General features: G+C 44.9%; 1 protein-coding gene across 4 annotated transcripts in view; it reads left to right on the top strand.

The window, feature by feature from the left end:
• LOC124010913 (protein KIBRA-like) overlaps positions 1-21,076 on the top strand; it is a 39,489-nt gene that overhangs the window by 15,999 nt on the left and 2,414 nt on the right. For 2 of the 4 annotated variants that reach the window (XM_046323720.1, XM_046323711.1), the window contains 11 exons: positions 2,608-2,850; positions 4,149-4,238; positions 5,488-6,083; positions 7,547-7,667; positions 11,741-11,911; positions 12,153-12,345; positions 12,670-12,807; positions 12,960-13,024; positions 13,391-13,574; positions 13,882-14,052; positions 14,388-15,150. In XM_046323720.1, the coding sequence (XP_046179676.1) occupies positions 2,608-2,850; positions 4,149-4,238; positions 5,488-6,083; positions 7,547-7,667; positions 11,741-11,911; positions 12,153-12,345; positions 12,670-12,807; positions 12,960-13,024; positions 13,391-13,574; positions 13,882-14,052; positions 14,388-14,573 (2,158 nt within the window). In that variant the 3' untranslated portion in view covers positions 14,574-15,150. Of the gene's footprint in view, positions 1-2,607; positions 2,851-4,148; positions 4,239-5,487; positions 6,084-7,546; positions 7,668-11,740; positions 11,912-12,152; positions 12,346-12,669; positions 12,808-12,959; positions 13,025-13,390; positions 13,575-13,881; positions 14,053-14,387; positions 15,151-18,155; positions 18,420-20,554; positions 20,674-21,076 lie in introns of those variants that run through there. The other 2 variants (XM_046323739.1, XM_046323728.1) reach the window with 2 other exon arrangements.

Raw genomic sequence — 21,076 nt, 5'->3', positions numbered from 1 at the left:
AGTTTTCATAACATTTAAAAAAATGTTTTATTTGACCTTTTATTTAAACAGGTAGGCTAGTTGAGAAGTTCTCATTTACAACTGTGACCTAGTCGAGATAAAGCAAAGCAGTGCGACACAAACAACAACAGAGTTACACATGGAATAAACAAACATTCAGTCAATAACACAATAGAAAAGTCTATACAGTGTGTGCAAATGAGGTAAGATAAGGGAGGTAAGGCAATAAATAGGCCATAGTATGGAAATAATTACAATTTAGCAATTAAACACTGGGGTGATAGATGTGCAGAAGATGAATGTGCAAGTAGAGATACTGGAGTGCAAAGGAGCACAAACATAAATAACTGTATGGGGATGAGGTAGTTGGATGGGCTATTTATAGATGGGCTATGTGAAGTGATCTGTGAGCTGCTCTGACAGCTGGTGCTTAAAGTTAGAGTGGGAGATATGAGTCTCCAGCTTCAGTGATTTTCGCAATTCGTTCCAGTCATTGGCAGCAGAGAACTGGAAGGAAAGGCGGCCAAATTAGGAATTGGCTTTGGGGGTGACCAGTGAAAGATACTTGCTGGAGTGTGTGCTATGGGTGGGTGCTGCTATGGTGACCAATGAGCTGAGGTAAGGTGGGGCTTTACCTAGCAAAGACTTATAGATGACCTGGAGCCAGTGGGTTTGGCAACGAATATGAATCAAAATCAAATCAAATTTATTCATATAGCCCTTCGTACATCAGCTGATATCTCAAAGTGCTGTACAGAAACTCAGCCTAAAACCCCAAACAGCAAGCAATGCAGGTGTAGAAGCGAGGGCCAGCCAACGAGAGCATAAGGGCCGCAGTGGTGGGTAGTATATGGGGCTTTGGTGACAAAACGGATGGCACTGTGATGAACTGCATCCAATTTGCTGAGTAGAGTGTTGGAGGCTATTTTGTGAATGACATCGCCGAAGTCAAAGATCGGTAGGATAGTCAGTTTTACAAGGGTATGTTTGGCAGCATGAGTGAAGGAGGCTTTGTTGCGAAATAGGAAGCCGATTCTTGATTTCATTTTGGATTGGAGATGCTTAATGTGAGTCTGGAAGGAGAGTTTACAATCTAACCAAACACCTAGATATTTGTAGTTGTCCACATATTCTTAGTCAGAACCGTCCAGAGTAGTGATGCTAGACGGACGTGCAGGTGCGGGCAGCGATCGGTTGAAGAGCATGCATTTAGTTTTACTTGCATTTAAGAGCAGTTGGAGGCCACAGAAGGAGAGTTGTATGGCGTTGAAGTTCGTCTGGAGGTTAGTTAACACAGTGTCCAAAGAAGGGCCAGAAGTATACAGAATGTTATCGTCTGCATAGAGGTGGATCAGAGAATCACCAGCAGCAAGAGCGACATCGTTGATGTATACAGAGAAAGGAGTTGGCCCGAGAATCGAACCTTATGGCACCCCCATAGAGACTGCCAGAGGTCCGGACAACAGGCCCTCCGGTTTGACACAAGGAACTCTGTCGGAGAAGTAGTTGGTGACCCAGGCGAGGCAGTAATTTGAGAAACCAAAGCTGTTAAGTCTGCCGATAAGAATGTGGTGATTGACATACGGCTGCACAGTATTGTCTCTTATCGATGGCGGTTTTGATATTGTTTAGGACCTTGAGTGTGGCTGAGGTGCACCCATGACCAGCTCTGAAACCAGATTGTATAGTGGCAAAGGTACGGTGGGATTCGAAATGGTTGGTGATCTATTTGTTAACTTGGCTTTCGAAGACCTTAGTAAGGCAGGGTAGGATGGATATAGGTCTGTAACAGTTTGGGTCTAGATTATCACCTCCTTTGAAGAGGGGGAGGACCGCGGCAGCTTTCCAATATTTGGGTATCTCAGACGATACGAAAGCGAGGTTGAACAGGCTAGTAAATGGCATATATATATATATAATAGGAGTTGCAACAATTGTGGCAGATTATTTTAGGAAGAGAGGTTCCAGATTGTCTAGCCCTGCTGATTTGTAGGGGTCCAGATTTTGCAGCTCTTACAGAACATCGGCTATCTGGATTTGGGTGAATTTTTACAAATTTTCTTTGAAAGACAGGGACCTGAAAAGGGGACGTTTTATTTTTTTGCTGAGTTATATAAGTAACAAGTAATAAAGAGCAGCAGTAAAATAACAATAGCAAGACTACGTACAATGCTGCGGGGCACCGGTTAGTCAAGGTAATGTGTACATGTAGGTAGAGTTATTAAAGTGACTATGCATAGATAATAACAGAGTAGCAGTGGTGTAAAAGAGGGAGCAGGGTGGGGGGGGCAATGCAAATAGTGTGGGTAGCCATTTGATTAGGTCACGAGCACTTATAATGACTTAGAAGTCATATCTCTTTTAAACCTTCTCTCCTCCACACGATTAAATAGAACTTAAGTAGCCTTACAAGAACCCTTGGCTTGTGTGAGCCGGAACAGCTCGTAGGAGCCTGTTTACTGTTTTTGTAGCATCAGGCTGCTTGATGTACAAGTACACCCCCTGGACTCTAGTCTATTGCAGGGCCTTAGAAAAGGAGAACATATAAATACAACATAATAGAACATTAAATATACACTCTCTATGCTCTCCTCTCTCCACCTCCAGGATTGCCACCATCGAGGTGCAGATAGCCAAGCTGGACAGTGAGGCGTGGCCAGGGCTGCTGGACCCAGAGCGTGACCGCCTCATCCTCATCAATGAGAAGGAGGAGCTACTCAAGGAGCTGCAATACATCAAGCCTTGCAAGAAAGTGCCCAATGACCAGGAGAAGATAGAGACACAAAAGAAAAGGCTTGAGAGAGACCTGCAGGCTGCCAGGGACAACCAGAGCAAGGCCCTGACCGAAAGGTGAGGGGAGAGGATTTATAGCTACTTGGCGGGGTGCAAAGTCATTGCAAACATTGTGGGCCGCAAACACATTGTTTAATTAGAACAGTGTGAGGCTAAATTGTTTGGGCAGTAAAGGTGGGGGAAACCTTGGTCAGCATGGGGCTTATAGACATTGAGTGATCACTCCTTCCCTGGGTAAAGTCACGGCCAGGGAAAGAGGGATAAATGAGAGAGGGAACAGAGCTGCACACCAGGAAAGCATCATGGTCACATACAATAATACAGGAGATGAAATTAGTCACTCTTCTCAGTGAACTTTTGCCACTTTTTGGAGTTTGTGTTCCATTAGTCAGCACCTCACAAAAAGAGTGCATTTTAAAATTTGTTTTATACAGCACCTGTTAATGCTAGCGAGGGAACAGGTCAGCGGGGCTGTTGCATGAAGGAGAGAGGAGGACATTGGAACCCCGCTGGAACTAGGCTACAGTATATTCACTGACAGGGAATAGATAGGCAGAGCAAGGCCCACTGCCCTGCTGATAACAACCTACTGTACTGTGCTTTAACTGCAGTGAAAAGACATGGTGTAAGTAATATGACTGTTACATAAACCCAGAAGGTATACTCCCTAATGGGGACCTGGTGTAAGAGTTACTCCAAGACACACAACACTGCTCTTTTTGTTGTGTTGGATGCTTTGATCCGCATAGCCTTTTTTCATGACATTCCTGGTTCATGGTTGTGATTGGATCATAGACATTGATAGTGTAGTGTAGAAGCCCCTCCCCCTAGCCTCTTACCTGGAACTAGCCTTTTCTAAGGTCCATACTTACTGTTTAGTGGTTGGAAATCTGCACTCTGGATGAGGTAACCAAGGAGAATATACCAATTAGGCCTATTTTCTTTCTTTCTCTTCCATTTCTCTTACTTTCCCATATCCTCTTTCCTTCTCTAATTTTCTTTCATTTTCTTTTTTTATCTCTCACTCTCCCCCACTCATCTCTCTCTCCCATATGTAACTCGAGCATCACAAACAGGGGATGTAGGGTGGATGCAAAATAGCCTTTTTTAACAAGCTCGTTTAATATTTGAAGTCAGAAGTATCTGCTCGTTGAGGAAGAAAATAACCTTTAGCTCTTATAACTGTTTATAAAGCTGTAATTACTCTAGTTTGTAAGAACATTGTAATTATGTAATTGTATGGTCATGTAGTTGATTGTTTTTTCTGATTACCCAAGTAGAATAGGGCCTGTTTCTTCTGCTTGCATTATCATTTTTTTGACCTAACATTTCTGGTGTTTTGTCTTTTCTATCAGATTAAGATTGCACTGTAAGAGGAACAAGCTGGTGAGAGAGCTGGAGGAGATGGTTCGCCTGGCCTCATCACTACACACTCAGATCAAGAGGTACATTTACTCACCTAAACAACACATTCAGCAACTGTCACCCAGCTGTAACACAGCACTACCACGCTGCCAGTTCAGGAGGCACAATCACTTAAATGTATCGACTTAAAATGTAAACTCCTATTGCACAACTGAATGTGCACATTCCAAATGAAAAATGAATAAGAAGACCTTGGAGACATGGGCAATGTTTTAACTGTGGAGGGCTTGGCACTTTAGATTTACCTCACAACCTGCCTTGAGCTTACCCACAACCCTTTGAGGGGAAGGAGTCAAACTTCAATCCAGGGTCTTCAAAGGTCTACAGTCACCTCATCTTAAAGGAGCGTCTTTCATGTACAGAGCTCCATAAATTCACATAAGATTCTAGACTACAGTAGTTTATCTTCTGAGTGGCTCGTATGATTCATTCAGTTCTATGAGGGACTGTTGGTCTTAAAAGAGAATGAGAGAGGGATAGGACATTGCGTATTTAACCTTTACTCTAAAAGCTCAAGATGTGTCCTATACTTAGTCACTGTTTTTGTAAAGTCAATTTGAATTTCAGCTCTTGAAACAGGAGTGTGCGTTTCAGAAATGGACTCTGAAACTGAAGCTGTGTTTTATAAGATGTGAAGTCTCTGTAAGATAGTCATATATATATTAAAGCTATTTTCAAAAGGCGCTCTCCATACTCCCATTTAATCAAACAAATAACTTCAACAATAGTGTTAGTCTCTTTCTCTCTGTTTTTGTTCTTATCATGCATAATTCATCCTGTTTCTAGCTGATATACATCAAAGGGCCTAGATGCAGAGAAACTCCCCTGTGTCTTTCCTAATGAGCTTGCCTAGCTTTAATTACTATGTTTTCTGTCGAGTAGACACTGCATTTGAAGTTACTGAGGGCCAAAAGATGGGGAACAGAGAAGCAAATGAGGAAAATGTGGTTGGAGTACCCTCCTAGCTCTTCTAACACTGCGGTCCTCTCTCTCTCCCTCTTCCTTTATCCCCGTCCACTCCGCTTTTCGCTACATCCTTTTTTCTGCCCCCAATTGTCTCTCTCTCACTGCCCTCTTTCTGTATTGTTCTCTTCTCCTCCCCATCCTCTCCTCTGATTTTCTCTCTCTTCTCTCCATCTCCCCTCTCTATGCCTTCTTTATGTCCAAATGTTCTTTCCATCTTCCTCCCTCCCTCGCTCGCTCCCTCCCAATCCAACCCTCTCTTCTCTGCCTCTCTCTCCTCCCTTCTCCCCATCTCTCATCCTGCAGTCTTTCGGCCAGCACACTGTCGTGTTCCTCAGGCAGCAGCCGTGGCTCTCTGACCTCCAGCCGGGGCTCTTTGGCCACCACGTCATCCCTGGGCTCCACCTCCTCCCTGAGCTTCACAGATATTTATCTGGAGCAGCCTGAGCTGGGAGACCCAGACTTCCAGAACAAATTGGACTCCCTACTGCAGGAGGGTGGCCCGGGGGTCAGCTACCGGCCCTCCAGCTCCATCACCACCATCCACGAACACGAGGTGGTCGCTGGGGGAGAGGGAGCGGGCGACAAGGGGGGTGTTGTCGGTGGGGGAGCAGAGGCCAGAACCAGGCTACAGGCGCTGAGACTATCAGAGACGCCAAGGTCGATCAGTTCACTGTCGCCGAGGTCTTCGATGTCGTCACTCTCGCCGCCCTGCTCGCCACTGGTCACGGACTCTATATTCCTCTCCGGGGAGAGGTTTGCGGGACCAGGGGGCCCAGGTGGGGGACTAGACATGGAGCTGCATAGCAGGCTGACTGAGCTGGGGCTGGACAAGGAGGAGCAGCAGCACCCTGGAGGGGTGGAGGAGGATGCCACTACCATAGCTGGAGAGATGTTTAAAGGTACAGTCACTTTCTGTCTATCTGATATTATTTAAGCTCTCTTTTAATATCAGGAGAGCGACTGTATTACCTGCTACTGTAGACTTGTGTAGTGTTAAGACTTCTCTGAGGGCAAAAGGGGGTGCAACTCAATATTAGGAAGGTGTCCCTAATGTTTTGTATACTCGGTGTATATGGGTGATGTAGTAAGAGATGTTTAGTTGCATAATGGCAAGCCTGCACAGTGTGACCTAGAGAGAGACAGGGCTGTATTAGCCTGCACAGTGTGACCTAGAGAGAGAGACAGGGCTGTATTAGCCTGCACAGTGTGACCTAGAGAGAGAGACACAGGGCTGTATTAGCCTGCACAGTGTGACCTAGAGAGGGAGACAGGGCTGTATTAGCCTGCACAGTGTGACCTAGAGAGAGAGACAGGGCTGTATTAGCCTGCACAGTGTGACCAAAGAGAGAGACAGGGCTGTATTAGCCTGCACAGTGTGACCAAGAGAGAGAGACAGGGCTGTATTAGCCTGCACAGTGTGACCAAGAGAGAGAGACATGGCTGTATTAGCCTGCACAGTGTGACCAAGAGAGAGAGACATGGCTGTATTAGCCTGCACAGTGTGACCTAGAGAGAGAGACAGGGCTGTATTAGCCTGCACAGTGTGACCTAGAGAGAGAGACAGGGCTGTATTAGCCTGCACAGTGTGACCTAGAGAGAGAGACAGGGCTGTATTAGCCTGCACAGTGTGACCTAAAGAGAGAGACAGGGCTGTATTATTCCGCACAGTGTGACCTAGAGAGAGAGACCGGGCTGTATTAGCCTGCACAGTGTGACCTAAAGAGAGAGACAGGGCTGTATTATTCCGCACAGTGTGACCTAGAGAGACAGGGCTGTATTAGCCTGCACAGTGTGACCTAGAGAGAGAGACAGGGCTGTATTATTCTGCACAGTGTGACCTAAAGAGAGAGACAGGGCTGTATTATTCTGCACAGTGTGACCTAGAGAGAGAGAGACAGGGCTGTATTAGCCTGCACAGTGTGACCTAGAGAGAGACCCGGCTGTATTAGCCTGCACAGTGTGACCTAGAGAGATAGACAGGGCTGTATTATTCTGCACAGTGTGACTTATGGAGAGAGACAGAGGAGAGGAAGAGAAGAGCTGTATTAGCGCTTGTGATGTATTGGACTGATAGGTCAGGCTTCCACCTCATCCACTGTAGTATGTGTGTGTGTGCACCTCGTGAGGAATTCAAGGATTGCACCTGAAACCTGATTGCCAGTGGGGGGGGCACACCGGGGTGAGGAGGGAGAGAGAAGGGGTTAAGTTATAGCCCACCGTTAACTGTATGGTTTACTCCAGCTATGCAACTCTGCACCGGTTCCCATGACCGCCATGGGGGAATGGTTCTGACAAGGTGTTTCTCTACACTCCTCTTCTCCTCCCTGTTTTCCTCTCCTCTTCCAACCCCCTCTTCCCCTAGAAGCCATAGTGCAAGCCAGAGGGACGGTGGGGGCGGGGCCTAAGAAGATGGGCGTGATGTCAGCAGTGTCTGATGAGTCGGTGGCGGGTGACAGCGGGGTGTATGAGCCCTCAGAGACGAGGTGGGTACAGCAGAAGGCCATTGGGTCACCTGGAGGAGAGGTGTCTCCCTAATTGCTTTATTCTGGAGCAAGACTTAAGACCATGTTCAGTAGCCTGAACCTTCATGGATAGTAATGGAAAGATGGTGCTTCATTAACACCCCTATCCTATCTAATGTTAGAAGGGTGTGCAGTATATACAGTAATTAAGGTCAAACACGATATTGTAATTTTGGGGGGATTAGGTCAGGATACCCAAATCAAATCGAATTTTATTTGTCACATACACATGGTTAGCAGATGTTAATGCGAGTGTAGCGAAATGCTTGTGCTTCTAGTTCCGACAATGCAGTGATAACCAACAAGTAATCTAACTAACAATTCCAAAACTACTGTCTTATACACAGTGTAAGGGGATAAAGAATATGTACATGAGGATATATGAATGAGTGATGGTACAGGGCAGCATACAGTAGATGGTATCGAGTACACTATATACATATGAGATGAGTATGTAGACAAAGTAAACAAAGTGGCATAGTTAAAGTGGCTAGTGATACATGTATTACATAAGGATGCAGTCGATGATATAGAGTACAGTATATACGTATGCATATGAGATTAATAATGTAAGGTAAGTAACATTATATAAGGTAGCATTGTTTAAAGTGGCTAGTGATATATTTACATCATTTCCCATCAATTCCCATTATTAAAGTGGCTGGAGTTGGGTCAGTGTCAATAACAGTGTGTTGGCAGCAGCCACTCAATGTTAGTGGTGGCTGTTTAACAGTCTGATGGCCTTGAGATAGAAGCTGTTTTTCAGTCTCTCGGTCCCAGCTTTGATGCACCTGTACTGACCTCGCCTTCTGGATGATAGCGGGGTGAACAGGCAGTGGCTCGGGTGGTTGATGTCCTTGATGATCTTTATGGCCTTCCTGTAACATCGGGTGTGTAGGTGTCCTGGAGGGCAGGTAGTTTGCCCCCGGTGATGCGTTGTGCAGACCTCACTATCCTCTGGAGAGCCTTACGGTTGAGGGCGGAGCAGTTGCCGTACCAGGCGGTGATACAGCCCGCCAGGATGCTCTCGATTGTGCATCTGTAGAAGTTTGTGAGTGCTTTTGGTGACAAGCCGAATTTCTTCAGCCTCCTGAGGGTGAAGAGGCGCTGCTGCGCCTTCTTCACGACGCTGTCAGTGTGAGTGGACCAATTCAGTTTGTCTGTGATGTGTATGCGGAGGAACTTAAAACTTGTTACCCTCTCCACTACTGTTCCATCGATGTGGATAGGGGGGTGTTCCCTCTGCTGTTTCCTGAAGTCCACAATCATCTCCTTAGTTTTGTTGACGTTGAGTGTGAGGTTATTTTCCTGACACCACACTCCGAGGGCCCTCACCTCCTCCCTGTAGGCCGTCTCGTCGTTGTTGGTAATCAAGCCTACCACTGTTGTGTCGTCCGCAAACTTGATGATTGAGTTGGAGGCGTGCGTGGCCACGCAGTCGTGGGTGAACAGGGAGTACAGGAGAGGGCTCAGAACGCACCCTTGTGGGGCCCCGTGTTGAGGATCAGCGGGGAGGAGATGTTGTTGCCTACCCTCACCACCTGGGGGCGGCCCGTCAGGAAGTCCAGTACCCAGTTGCACAGGGCGGGGTCGAGACCCAGGGTCTCGAGCTTGATGACGAGCTTGGAGGGTACTATGGTGTTGAATGCCGAGCTGTAGTCGATGAACAGCATTCTCACATAGGTATTCCTCTTGTCCAGGTGGGTTAGGGCAGTGTGCAGTGTGGTTGAGATTGCATCGTCTGTGGACCTATTTGGGCGGTAAGCAAATTGGAGTGGGTGGAGGTGATATGATCCTTGACTAGTCTCTCAAAGCACTTCATGATGATGGAAGTGAGTGCTACGGGGCGGGGCGGTAGTCGTTTAGCTCAGTTACCTTAGCTTTCTTGGGAACAGGAACAATGGTGGCCCTCTTGAAGCATGTGGGAACAGCAGACTGGTATAGGGATTGATTGAATATGTCCGTAAACACACCGGCCAGCTGGTCTGCGCATGCTCCGAGGGCGCGGCTGGGGATGCCGTCTGGGCCTGCAGCCATGCGAGGGTTAACACGTTTAAATGTCTTACTCACCTCGGCTGCAGTGAAGGAGAGACCGCATGTTTTCGTTGCAGGCCGTGTCAGTGGCACTGTATTGTCCTCAAAGCGGGCAAAAAAGTTATTTAGTCTGCCTGGGAGCAAGACATCCTGGTCCGTGACTGGGCTGGGTTTCTTCTTGTAGTCCGTGATTGACTGTAGGCCCTGCCACATGCCTCTTGTGTCTGAGCCGTTGAATTGAGATTCTACTTTGTCTCTGTACTGACACTTAGCTTGTTTAATAGCCTTGCGGAGGGAATAGCTGCACTGTTTGTATTCGGTCATGTTGCCAGACACCTTGCCCTGATTAAAAGCAGTGGTTCGCGCTTTCAGTTTCACGCGAATGCTGCCATCAATCCACGGTTTCTGGTTAGGGAATGTTTTTATCGTTGCTATGGGAACGACATATTCAACGCACGTTCTAATGAACTTGCACACCGAATCAGCGTATTCGTCAATATTTTTATCTGACGCAATACGAAACATGTCCCAGTCCACGTGATGGAAGCAGTCTTTGAGTGTGGAGTCAGCTTGGTCGGACCAGCGTTGGACAGACCTCAGCGTGGGAGCCTCTTGTTTTAGTTTCTGTCTGTAGGCAGGGATCAACAAAATGGAGTCGTGGTCAGCTTTTCCGAAAGGGGGGCGGGGCAGGGCCTTATATGCGTCGCGGATGTTAGAGTAACAATGATCCAAGGTTTTACCACCCCTGGTTGCTCAATCGATATGCTGATAAAATTTAGGGAGTCTTGTTTTCAGATTAGCTTTGTTAAAATCCCCAGCTACAATGAATGCAGCCTCCGGATAAATGGTTTCCAGTTTGCAAAGAGTTAAATAAAGTTCGTTCAGAGCCATCGATGTGTCTGCTTGGGGGAGGATATATACGGCTGTGATTATAATCAAAGAGAATTCTCTTGGTAGATAATGCGGTCTACATTTGATTGTGAGGAATTCTAAATCAGGTGAACAGAAGGATTTGAGTTCCTGTATGTTTCTTTCATCACACCATGTCTCGTTAGTCATGAGGCATACGCCCCCGCCACTCTTCTTACCAGAAAGATGTTTGTTTCTGTCGGCGCGATGCGTTGAGAAACCCGTTGGCTGCACCGCCCCGGATAGCGTCTTCCCAGTGAGCCATGTTTCCGTGAAGCAGAGAACGTTGCAGTCTCTGATGTCCCTCTGGAATGCTACCCTTGCTCGGATTTCATCAACCTTGTTGTCAAGAGACTGGACATTGGCAAGAAGAATGCTAGGGAGTGGTGCGCGATGTGCCCGTGTCTGGAGTCTGACCAGAAGACCGCTACGTTTCCCTCTTTTACGAAGTAGTTTTTTTTGGGGGTCGCTGCATGGAATCAATTCCGTTGGCCTGTTTGTAAAGCAGAACACAGGATCCGCGTCGCGGAAAACATATTCTTGGTCGTACTGATGGTGAGTTGACGCTGATCTTATATTCAGTAGTTCTTCTCGACTGTATGTAATGAAACCTAAGATGACTGGGGTACTAATGTAAGAAATAACACGTAAAAAAACAAAAAACTGCATAGTTTCCTAGGAACGCGAAGCGAGGCGGCCATCTCTGTCGGCGCCGGAAGTAACTTCTAGATGTGTATGTAAATTAAGTTATTCAGAAAGGTAGAACTCAAATTGGGGAGGTTTGATCTGATGGTTTATCTATTACTATTAGAAAGAGACAAGCTGTCTGCAGTACTATGTTTTGTTTGAACTGTTTGACCCTAGAACCTGAGGGCCATAACTAATGGCAACATACATGTCCCTGTCATAACTTACTGTGGTGTTTGAGGTCTGGTAGCCAGATCTGTTCAGACTGATGTCCCCACTAGAATATCAGTGATATGACTTCAAATGGAAGGTTGGTGGCTAAAGCACAAACCAGGTTTTGCTTCCTGATACTGTATTTGATAGCAGCTTTGTGGATCTAATCCTGTATGTGTCACTTTTCCCAGGTCAGTCCTCCCTGCAGAGCTGCTGCTGGGCTATGAGGAGAGGGGAGGACCACTAGGCTGTGCCCAGGTCAGACTGGGCCTGAAGTACGAGGTGAAAGACAAGCGCTTCACCATGTTCGTCATGCAGCTCTCCAATTGCAGCGTCCTCGTACTGCCACCAGACCACAAAATGTATATAGCAAAGTTGCCTTTTCTCTTTGCTTTAGAAGTGAATGACTGTTATTACTTGGCTATTCGAAACACCTTTTCAATGACTGTGTGCATATGCTGTGTGTGGATGTCTTTGTTCCCACTTCTCATCAATTAGGTTTGTTTGTATTGAAAGTACTGTATGTTTCCTCTGTCCTCAACTGTATACGCATCTGTGTGTACATTGTCTTGAGGTGTTTAACTGTGTGTGTCTCCTCCATAGATACATCCGTGTGGCGGTGCTCCCGTGCTCAGAGTCCACCTGCTGCCTCTTCCGGACGCGTGGCTCTCTACCCCAGGACATTGTGGAGGTCAATGAAGTCTTCGGTGTCCAGATGGCCCACAATGCCCTGCGGCAGAAGACCCTGAGGGTGGACATATGCCACACCAGCCTGTCTGGCCATGAGGAGTGTCTTGTGAGTGTAACGACTGTCCCTGGTCTGTCACTCATCTCTCAATTCAGCATCAACATAACAAACAGTCCACACCCAGACAGTGCAAACACTTGTACGTGGTGTATTTGCTAAGTGTACATTGAAATTCCAATGTATACCTTTTAGCTTTCCATTGTGTTGTCATCGTGTCATATGACAGTGGTTTATTGCTGTTAGTGGATAAGAGCTTTTTGTCCTTCCTAACACTCCGTACTGTCTCAAGCATGAAAGTCTGTTACAACAGTGTTTATCATCGTTCAGTAGACTACCTTTTAACTATTGAATGGCTTTCTGTCCTCTGGGAAGGCTGGTGCTCAGATAAGCCTGGCTGATGTCAACACCTCTGGGGAGAGATGTGTCAAGAGCTACAACCTCCTCAGCTACTCCTTCATGCCCCAGATCAATAACAAGGACAAGACTGGGACGGCTCGGCAGTCTGAAAGGGTAACATAGACATTCATTCATCTATAGCAATGGCCTGCATTTCAAAAGGAAATTGATCTGTTAAGGTGAATCTGTATGGAAGTGTTATGAATGTGTAAACCTACTGTATGTAATGAATGCATGTAACAGATGAGTAACAACGTGTGTTCCAGAGCTCTGTCCCCACCACAGAGAGAGTAGCAGGCAGTCTGGAGGGTGACCCAGAGGAGGATGAATGGTGAGCTCTCCCTTCACTAACAGAACCTTTATCCTGTTATTCTCCTCCCCATTATAACCTCTACAGAGGACAGGCCCTTCTTCCATACTCGTCACGGTCAATGAGGGAGATCTTGTCTCACACACACTCACCTCCCCCAGTTGAATAATTGTTCCCTCCCTTCCCCCTCTCCCACGAGAAGAAGCTCAGACATTGAGTGTAGTTTTTGAAAGCCCAGAGGCACACTAACCACCCCTCCTCCCCCACAGCCCCTCGCATGTAGAATGGGCAAGGTGAATAACTGACAGGTTGCTCTCTCTGTCTCTCTGTCTCTCTCTCTCCTTACCTCCCTCTGTCTCTCCTTACCTCCCTCTGTCGGTCTGATAGTGTTTCAACCCTGTACAGGCACAGTGAAGAGCTGGAAGGTGAAGTGTTTGAAGACGAAGAAAATGACCACATAGAGGGGGCAGGACCTCTAGAGGAAGTGGAGGGGCTTTATCCTGACAGCAGCCATTGGGAGGGAGTGGAAGTGACAACCAAACCGACTGGAACAGGAACCCTGGCTGAGAGGGTATGTGGAGACTCCATTAACTGTTATAAATACTACTGTATATGAATACTATTTTATTTGATATTATTTGACCTATTTCTAGATGATGTTCAATGGAAGTATTTGAGTAAAAACATGTGTGTTCATTTGAATCAAACTCAACAGTTCTGCAAACTCATTGATATGCAGACTAACAAATGTGCTGTATGACTTGACTAAGAATGACTTGATCAGAGTTGGAACTGAACATAACAGTACATTTGTAAGCCAAGGTTGACTATGTAAAACACAGCCTTCATTGTAAACTGTTCTCCTGCTCCGTCCCCAGGTGAACAAGGAGACCAGTACCGGCCACCACCACCATGTCTCCTCCTCGGTGGTCCGGCCAAAGGAGCGTCGGCCCCACCATGTTCCCCAGCAGAATGCCTTCTTCCAGGGCAACACCATCATCCGCTCCAAGACCTTCTCCCCTGGGCCCCAGAGCCAGTACATCTGCCGGGTGAGGGCAGCCACTCTAGTGCACACAATACATGGACATATTTAGTACACATCTAGTATATAGTAGCACCTATCTGTGCTAGATATACATTTATATTTGTACATATCTACTCAAAAAATCATTCAGACAAACTGATTTATTTATATAGCCTCTAACTATAGCCTCGTTTTTTAAATGACTGAAATGTTAAATACTGTTCACTCTGACTACTGTTTTCACTTGTGCTTAGCTTTGAAAAGCATCTCAAACCCAACGGAAGCTGTCGTTCATGCCCTTTTTGTTCCAACTTTGTTTTCTTTCTGTTTGTTTTTGCCGTTCTACTGTGTGATGATCAGATCAACCGCAGTGACAGTGACAGCTCCACTCTGTCAAAGAAGTCTCCTTTCATCAGGAACGCATCAGAGAGACGCAGCATGCGCATGAAGAAGGTAGAAACTACCCACTTAGTATCCATCCCACAAAAGTACATAGATCAGGGGTCGGCAACAGGCGTGGGCCAAAACCGGCTTGCGAGTGATTGATCTTTTTTTAAATGAGGTGGGGGGGCACCCCAAAGATTAGAGTTTGGTCAGGATTTTATTTTTTTATTTTTAAAAAATCCTGTAAAATCACCAGGAATTCAGCTAAAAATGTTTAATTTAGGAAATCTGTCCTGAAGTATCCCCACAAATAAAAAGAGATGTGATCATTGTCTCAATGTAATCAAGGAATTAAATTATTGACATTTTCAAATAGGTTCTCTTTTTGGGCTTAATTGTGGTCAATTTGCAGTGTGCCCCCCTGTCCACCCACTCCGTCAAAAATCGACCTGCGGCTGAATCTAGTTTCCTTCCCCTGCTGTAGATCCTATCTATCATTCTTTTTTTATGCTGCATAAATACCCACTTTGTATTTATCATTTTACACACAATAGAGATTCTGTCTATCGGTCTATATTTCTATGATATAAATACCAATTTATCTTTCCATTTCTGTCTTGTTAGCCAAGGTTCTTAGTATAACAAGCACATTTTCTTATTGTTCTGTCTGTCTGTGTTTCTCTCTCTCTCTGTCTCTCTCTTTGTCTCTCGGTCTCTGTCTCTCTGTCTCTGTGTGTTTGTTTCTCTCTGTCTCGCTTTCTTTCTCTCAATTCAATTCAAGGGGCTTTATTGGCATGGGAAACGTGTTAACATTGTCAAAGCAAGTGAGGTAGATAATATACAAAAGTGAAATAAACAATAAAAGTTAATAGTAAACATTACACATACAGAAGTTTCAAAAACAAAGAAATTACAAATGTCATATTATATATATATATATATATATATATATACAGTGTTGTGTACTTCAACTATTTGTACATTGTTACAAGGGAAAATAAATAAGCATAAATATGGGTTGTATTTACAATGGTGTTTGTTCTTCACTGGTAGCCCTTTTCTTGTGGCAACAGGTCACAAATCTTGCTGCTGTGATGGCACACTGTGGAATTTCACCCAGTAGATATGGGAGTTTATCAAAATTGGATTTGTTTTCGAATTCTTTGTGGATCTGTGTAATCTGAGGGAAATATGTATCTCTAACATTGGGCAGGAGGCGTAGCTCAGTTTCCACCTCCTTTTGTGGGCAGTGTGCACATAGCCTGCCTTCTCTTGAGAGCCAGAACTGTCTACGGCGGCCTTTATCAATAGCAAGGCTATGCTCACTAAGTCTGTACATAGTCAAAGCTTTTCTTAAGTTTGGGTCAGTCACAGTGGACAGGTATTCTTTCACTGTGTACTCTCTGTTTAGGGCCAAATAGCATTCTAGTTTGCTCTGTTTTTTTGTTAATTCTTTCCAATGTATCAAGTAATTATCTTTTTGTTTTCTCATGATTTGGTTGGGTCTAATTGTGCTGCTGTCCTGCGGCTCTGTGGGGTGTGTTTGTGTTTGTGAACAGAGCCCCAGGACCAGCTTGCTTAGGGGACTCTTCTCCAGGTTCATCTCTCTGTAGGTGATGGCTTTGTTATGGAAGGTTTGGGAATCGCTTCCTTTTAGGTGGTTGTAGAATTTAACAGCTCTTTTCTGGATTTTGATAATTAGTGGGTATCGGCCTAATTCTGCTCTACATACATTATTTGGTGTTCTATGTTGTACACGGAGGATATTTTTGCAGAATTCTGCATGTAGAGTCTCAATTTGGTGTTTGTCCCATTTTGTGAAGTCTTAGATGGTGAGCGGACCCCAGACCTCACAACCGTAAAGGGCAATGGGCTCTATGACTGATTCAAGTATTTTTAGCCAGATCCTAATTGGTATGTTGAAATGTATGTTCCTTTTGATGGCATAGAATCCCCTTCTTGTCTCTCAGATCGTTCACAGCTTTGTGGAAGTTACCTGTGGCACTGATGTTTAGGCCAAGGTATGTATAGTTTTTTTGTGTGCTTTAGGGCAACAGTGTCTAGATGGAATTTGTATTTGTGGTCCTGGCGACTGGACCTTTTTTGGAACACCATTATTTTGGTCTTACTGAGATTTACTGTCAGGGCCCAGGTCTGACAGAATCTGTGCAGAAGATCTAGGTGCTGCTGTAGGCCCTCCTTGGTTGGTGACAGAAGCACCAGATCATCAGCAAACAGTAGACATTTGACTTCGGATTCTAGTAGGGTGAGGCCGGGCGCTGCAGACTTTTCTAGTGCCCGCGCCAATTCGTTGATGTGTATGTTGAAGAGGGTGGGGCTTAAGCTTGCATCCCTGTTTCACCCCACGACCCTGTGTGAAGAAGTGAAGAAATGTGTGTTTTTTGCCAATTTTTAACTGCACACTTGTTGTTTGTGTACATGGATTTTATAATGTCGTATGTTTTACCCCCAACACCACTTTCCATCAATTTGTATAGCAGACCCTCATGCCAAATTGAGTCGAAGGCTTTTTTTTAAATCAACAAAGCATGAGAAGACTTTGCCTTTGTTTTGATTTGTTTGGTTGTCAATAGGGGTGAGCAGGGTGAATACATGGTCTGTTGTACGGTAATTTGGTAAAAAGCCAATTTGACATTTGCTCAGCACATTGTTTTCATTGAGGAAATGTACAAGTCTGCTGTTAATGATAATGCAGAGGATTTTCCCAAGGTTACTGTTGATGCATATTCCACTTTAGTTATTGGGGTCAAATTTGTCTCCACTTTTGTGGATTGGGGTGATCAGTCCTTGGTTCCAAATATTGGGGAAGATGCCACAGCTAAGGATGATGTTAAAGAGTTTTAGTATAGCCAATTGGAATTTGGATACCATCAACACCACAGGCCTTTTTGGGTTGGAGGGTTTTTATTCTTTTTCTTTCTTTTCTCTCTTTCTTTCTTTCTTTCTTTCTTTCTTTCTCTCTTTCTTTCTTTCTTTCTTTCTTTCTTTCTTTCTTTCTTTCTTTCTTTCTTTCTTTCTTTCTTTCTTTCTTTCTTTCTTTCTTTCTTTCTTTGTCTCTCTGTGTCCCTCTCTCTCTGTCTCTCTGTCTCTCTGTCTGTCTGTCTCTCTCTCTGTCTCTGTCTCTGTCTGTCTCTGTCTCTGTCTCTGTCTGTGTCTGTCTGTCTCTGTCTCTGTCTCTCTCTCTCTGTGTCTGTCTCTGTCTCTGTCTCTGTCTCTCTCTCTCTGTGTCTGTCTCTGTGTCTGTCTCTCTGTCTCTGTGTGCTCTCTGTCTTTCTCTCTCTATGTGTGTCAGTCTTTCTCTCTCTGTGTCTCTGTGTCTCTCTCTCTATGTGTGTCGGTCTTTCTCTCTCTATGTGTCTCTGTGTCTCTCTCTCTGTGTGTCTGTTTCTGTCTGTCTTTCTGTGTCTCTCTGTCTCATCTCGCTCTATTTCTCTTTCTCTCTGTCTCTGTTTCTCTCACGTGTGTATGTTCAAACTGACAGTCTAGTAGTGCAGTCGAGTCTCAGGCTGTGTCCACATTAGTTATTCTCAAAGGGAGACATTTACATTTTTGCTTTCCCAGACCTAGCCTTCAGTAAAAGTGAGTCTTAATATTTAATGGCTGGTTTAATTTTTAATGCGGCTTGACATTCTCTGGCCTCTTATGCTGGGCCCAGGAGTGAACTCTGTTCAGGACAGGGAGGAGCTGCTTTGTCTCCCTGTACCTTATGTGTGTGAGGAAGAGAGACGTGTGAGAGATCACTATCCCACCATTTCCCCCCAGCCCTCGGTGCGGAGCCTGGACGGGCTGCTGCGGACCAGTCTGGACCTAGAGCTGGACCTGCAGGTGTCCAGGACGCGCCACACGCGACTGGCCCAGGAGCTGCATGTCCTCAGGGAGCTGAAGGAGCAGCTGGAGAGAGCCCGGCAGCAGGGAACCAGAGATCTCCCCACCTGGGTGCAAGATGACGAGCGCTTTCGTCTGCTTCTCAGACAGGCCGAGAAACAGGTGCGAGATTATTATTTATTTACCTTTTATTTAACTAGGCAAGTCAGTTCAGAACAAATTCTTATTTTCAATGACTGTCTAGGAACAGTGTGTTAACTGCCTTGTTCAGGGGCAGAATGACAGATTTTTACCTTGTCAGCTTGGGGATTCGATCTTGCAACCTTTCGGTTACTAGTCCAACACTCTAACCACTAGGCTACCTGCCCAGATGCAATGATCCCCGTGACACTATCACTAATACGTGCTCTATATTGGGAATTGGCTGCAATTTCAATCAAAATAAAAATTTATTTTATTTGTCACATGCCGAATACCTTGAAATGCAGACTTTATGAGACAGATGGGAGTCTCTCACCCAGTAGATAGAGTTGAAGTCTGAAGTTTACATACACAGTAGCCAAATACAATTAAACTCAGTTTTTCACAATTCCTGACATTTAATCCTAGTAAAAATTCCCTGTCTTAGGTCAGTTAGGATTACCACTTTATTTTGAGAATGTGAAATATCAGAATAATAGTAGAGCGAATTATTTATTTCAGCTTTTATTTATTTCATCACATTCTCAGTGGGTCAGAAGTTTACATACACTCAATTAGTATTTGGTAGCATTGCCTTTAAATTGTTTGACTTGTGTCAAACGTTTCGGGTAGCCTTCCACAAGCTTCCCACAATAAGTTGGGTGAACTTTGGCCCATTCCTCCTGACAGAGCTGGTGTAACTGAGTCAGGTTTGTAGGTCTCCTTGCTCACACACACTTTTTCAGTTCTGCCCACAAATGTTCTATAGGATTGAGGTCAGGGCTTTGTGATGGCCACTCCTATACCTTGACTTTGATGTCCTTAAGCCATTTTGCCACAACTTTGGAAGTATGCTTGGGGTCATTGTCCACTTGCGACCAAGCTTTAACTTCCTGACTGATGTATTGAGATGTTGCTTCAATATATCCACATCATTTTCCTGCTTCATGATGCCATCTATTTTGTGAAGTCCACCAGACCCTCCTGCAGCAAAGCACCCCCACAACATGATGTTACCACCCCTGTTCTTCATGGTTGGGGGATGGTGTCTTCGAGCTTGCAAGCCTCCCCCTTTTCCTCCGAACATAATGATGGTCATTATGGCCAAACAGTTCTATTTTTGTTTCCTCAGACCAGAGGGCATTTCTCCAAAAAATATGATCTTGGTCCCCATGTGCAGTTGCAAACTGTAGTCTGGCTTTATTATGGCAGTTTTGGAGCAGTGGCTTCTTCCTTGCTGAGTGGCCTTTTTAGGTTATGTTAATATAGGACTCGTTTTACTGTGGATATAGATACTTTTGTACCTGTTTCCTCCAGCATCTTCACAGGGTCCTTTGCTGTTGTTCTGGGATTGATTTGCACTTTTTGCACCAAAGTACGTTCATCTCTAGGAAACAGAACGCGTATCCTTCCTGAGTGGTATGACGGCTGCGTAGTCCCATGGTGTTTATACTTATGTACTATTGTTTGTACAGATGAATGTGGTACCTGCAGGCATTTGGAAATTGCTCCCAAGGATGAACTAGACTTGTGAACTAGACTTTTTTTCTGAGGTCCTGGCTGATTTCTTTTGATTTTCCCATGATGTCAATCAAAGAGGCACTGAGTTTGAAGGTAGGCCTTGAAATACATCCACAGGTACACCTCCAATTGACTCAAATGATGTCAATTACCCTATCAAAAGCTTCTAAAGCTATGCCATCATTTTCTGGGATTTTCCAAGCTGTTTAAAGGCACTGTCAACTTAGTGTATGTAAACTTCTGGCCCACTGGAATTGTGATACAGTGAAATAATCTGTCTGTAAACAATTGTTGGAAAAATGACTTGTGTCATGCACAAAGTAGATGTCCTAACTGACTTGCCAAAGCTATAGTTTGTTAACAAGACATTTGTGGAGTGGTTGAAAAATGAGTTTTAATGACTCCAACCTAAGTGTTTGTAAACTTCCGACTTCAACTGTATACTTTTTATTATGAATCATTGTTCTAATACACACCTGTGAAATATGAAGTGAGGTGTTAGAACAGCATCTATCTGTTGACTGGCCAGGATTTGTTGTTTAGGCCTATTCTCCAACTTCTCTCTGAGCGTCTCTGTGGTGATGTTGTGTCTGCAGACCCGTGAGGAGCAGCTGCAGGAGCAGAGGGTGGAGAAGATGATGCGTGCTGCGGCCAAGGATGTCCACAAGCTCCGAGGCCAGAGCAGGAAAGAGATGCCCGAGGTCCAGTCCTTCAGGTCAGTACTGTAGAATACATTACATTACATTACAGGGTACAGCAACAGTATAGTGCAACAGACCTCTTGTAAGAGGAGTTGGTCCATTAATCCTTGTCTCTTTCCCCATGTATTAGATGAATGACAATGTTTAAATTGTATATAGCTTCTCTCACCCAGGTCTCCAAGCATTAGGTTCAGTTGGAAGGACTATGATTTGTCGTCCATTCCGTTTGTATACCTGTTAGTCTAAGAATATAAGATTATATGGAATTTTAAATTGGGAAAATGGCTACGATATGTATTGGATGTTTCTCCATTTTAAATTTAATGACCAATGCTAGTCCTTAGTTGACTGGGATTAAGTAATTGACGGTGGCTCTGAAGCAACTGAAAGACGTTCGCCTCAGTGAACACACATCCC

This window comes from Oncorhynchus gorbuscha, linkage group LG02 (assembly GCF_021184085.1).
Source record: "Oncorhynchus gorbuscha isolate QuinsamMale2020 ecotype Even-year linkage group LG02, OgorEven_v1.0, whole genome shotgun sequence".
In the NCBI taxonomy this organism is placed as follows: Eukaryota; Metazoa; Chordata; class Actinopteri; order Salmoniformes; family Salmonidae; genus Oncorhynchus; species Oncorhynchus gorbuscha.
This window is presented reverse-complemented; position numbering and strand designations above follow the sequence as displayed.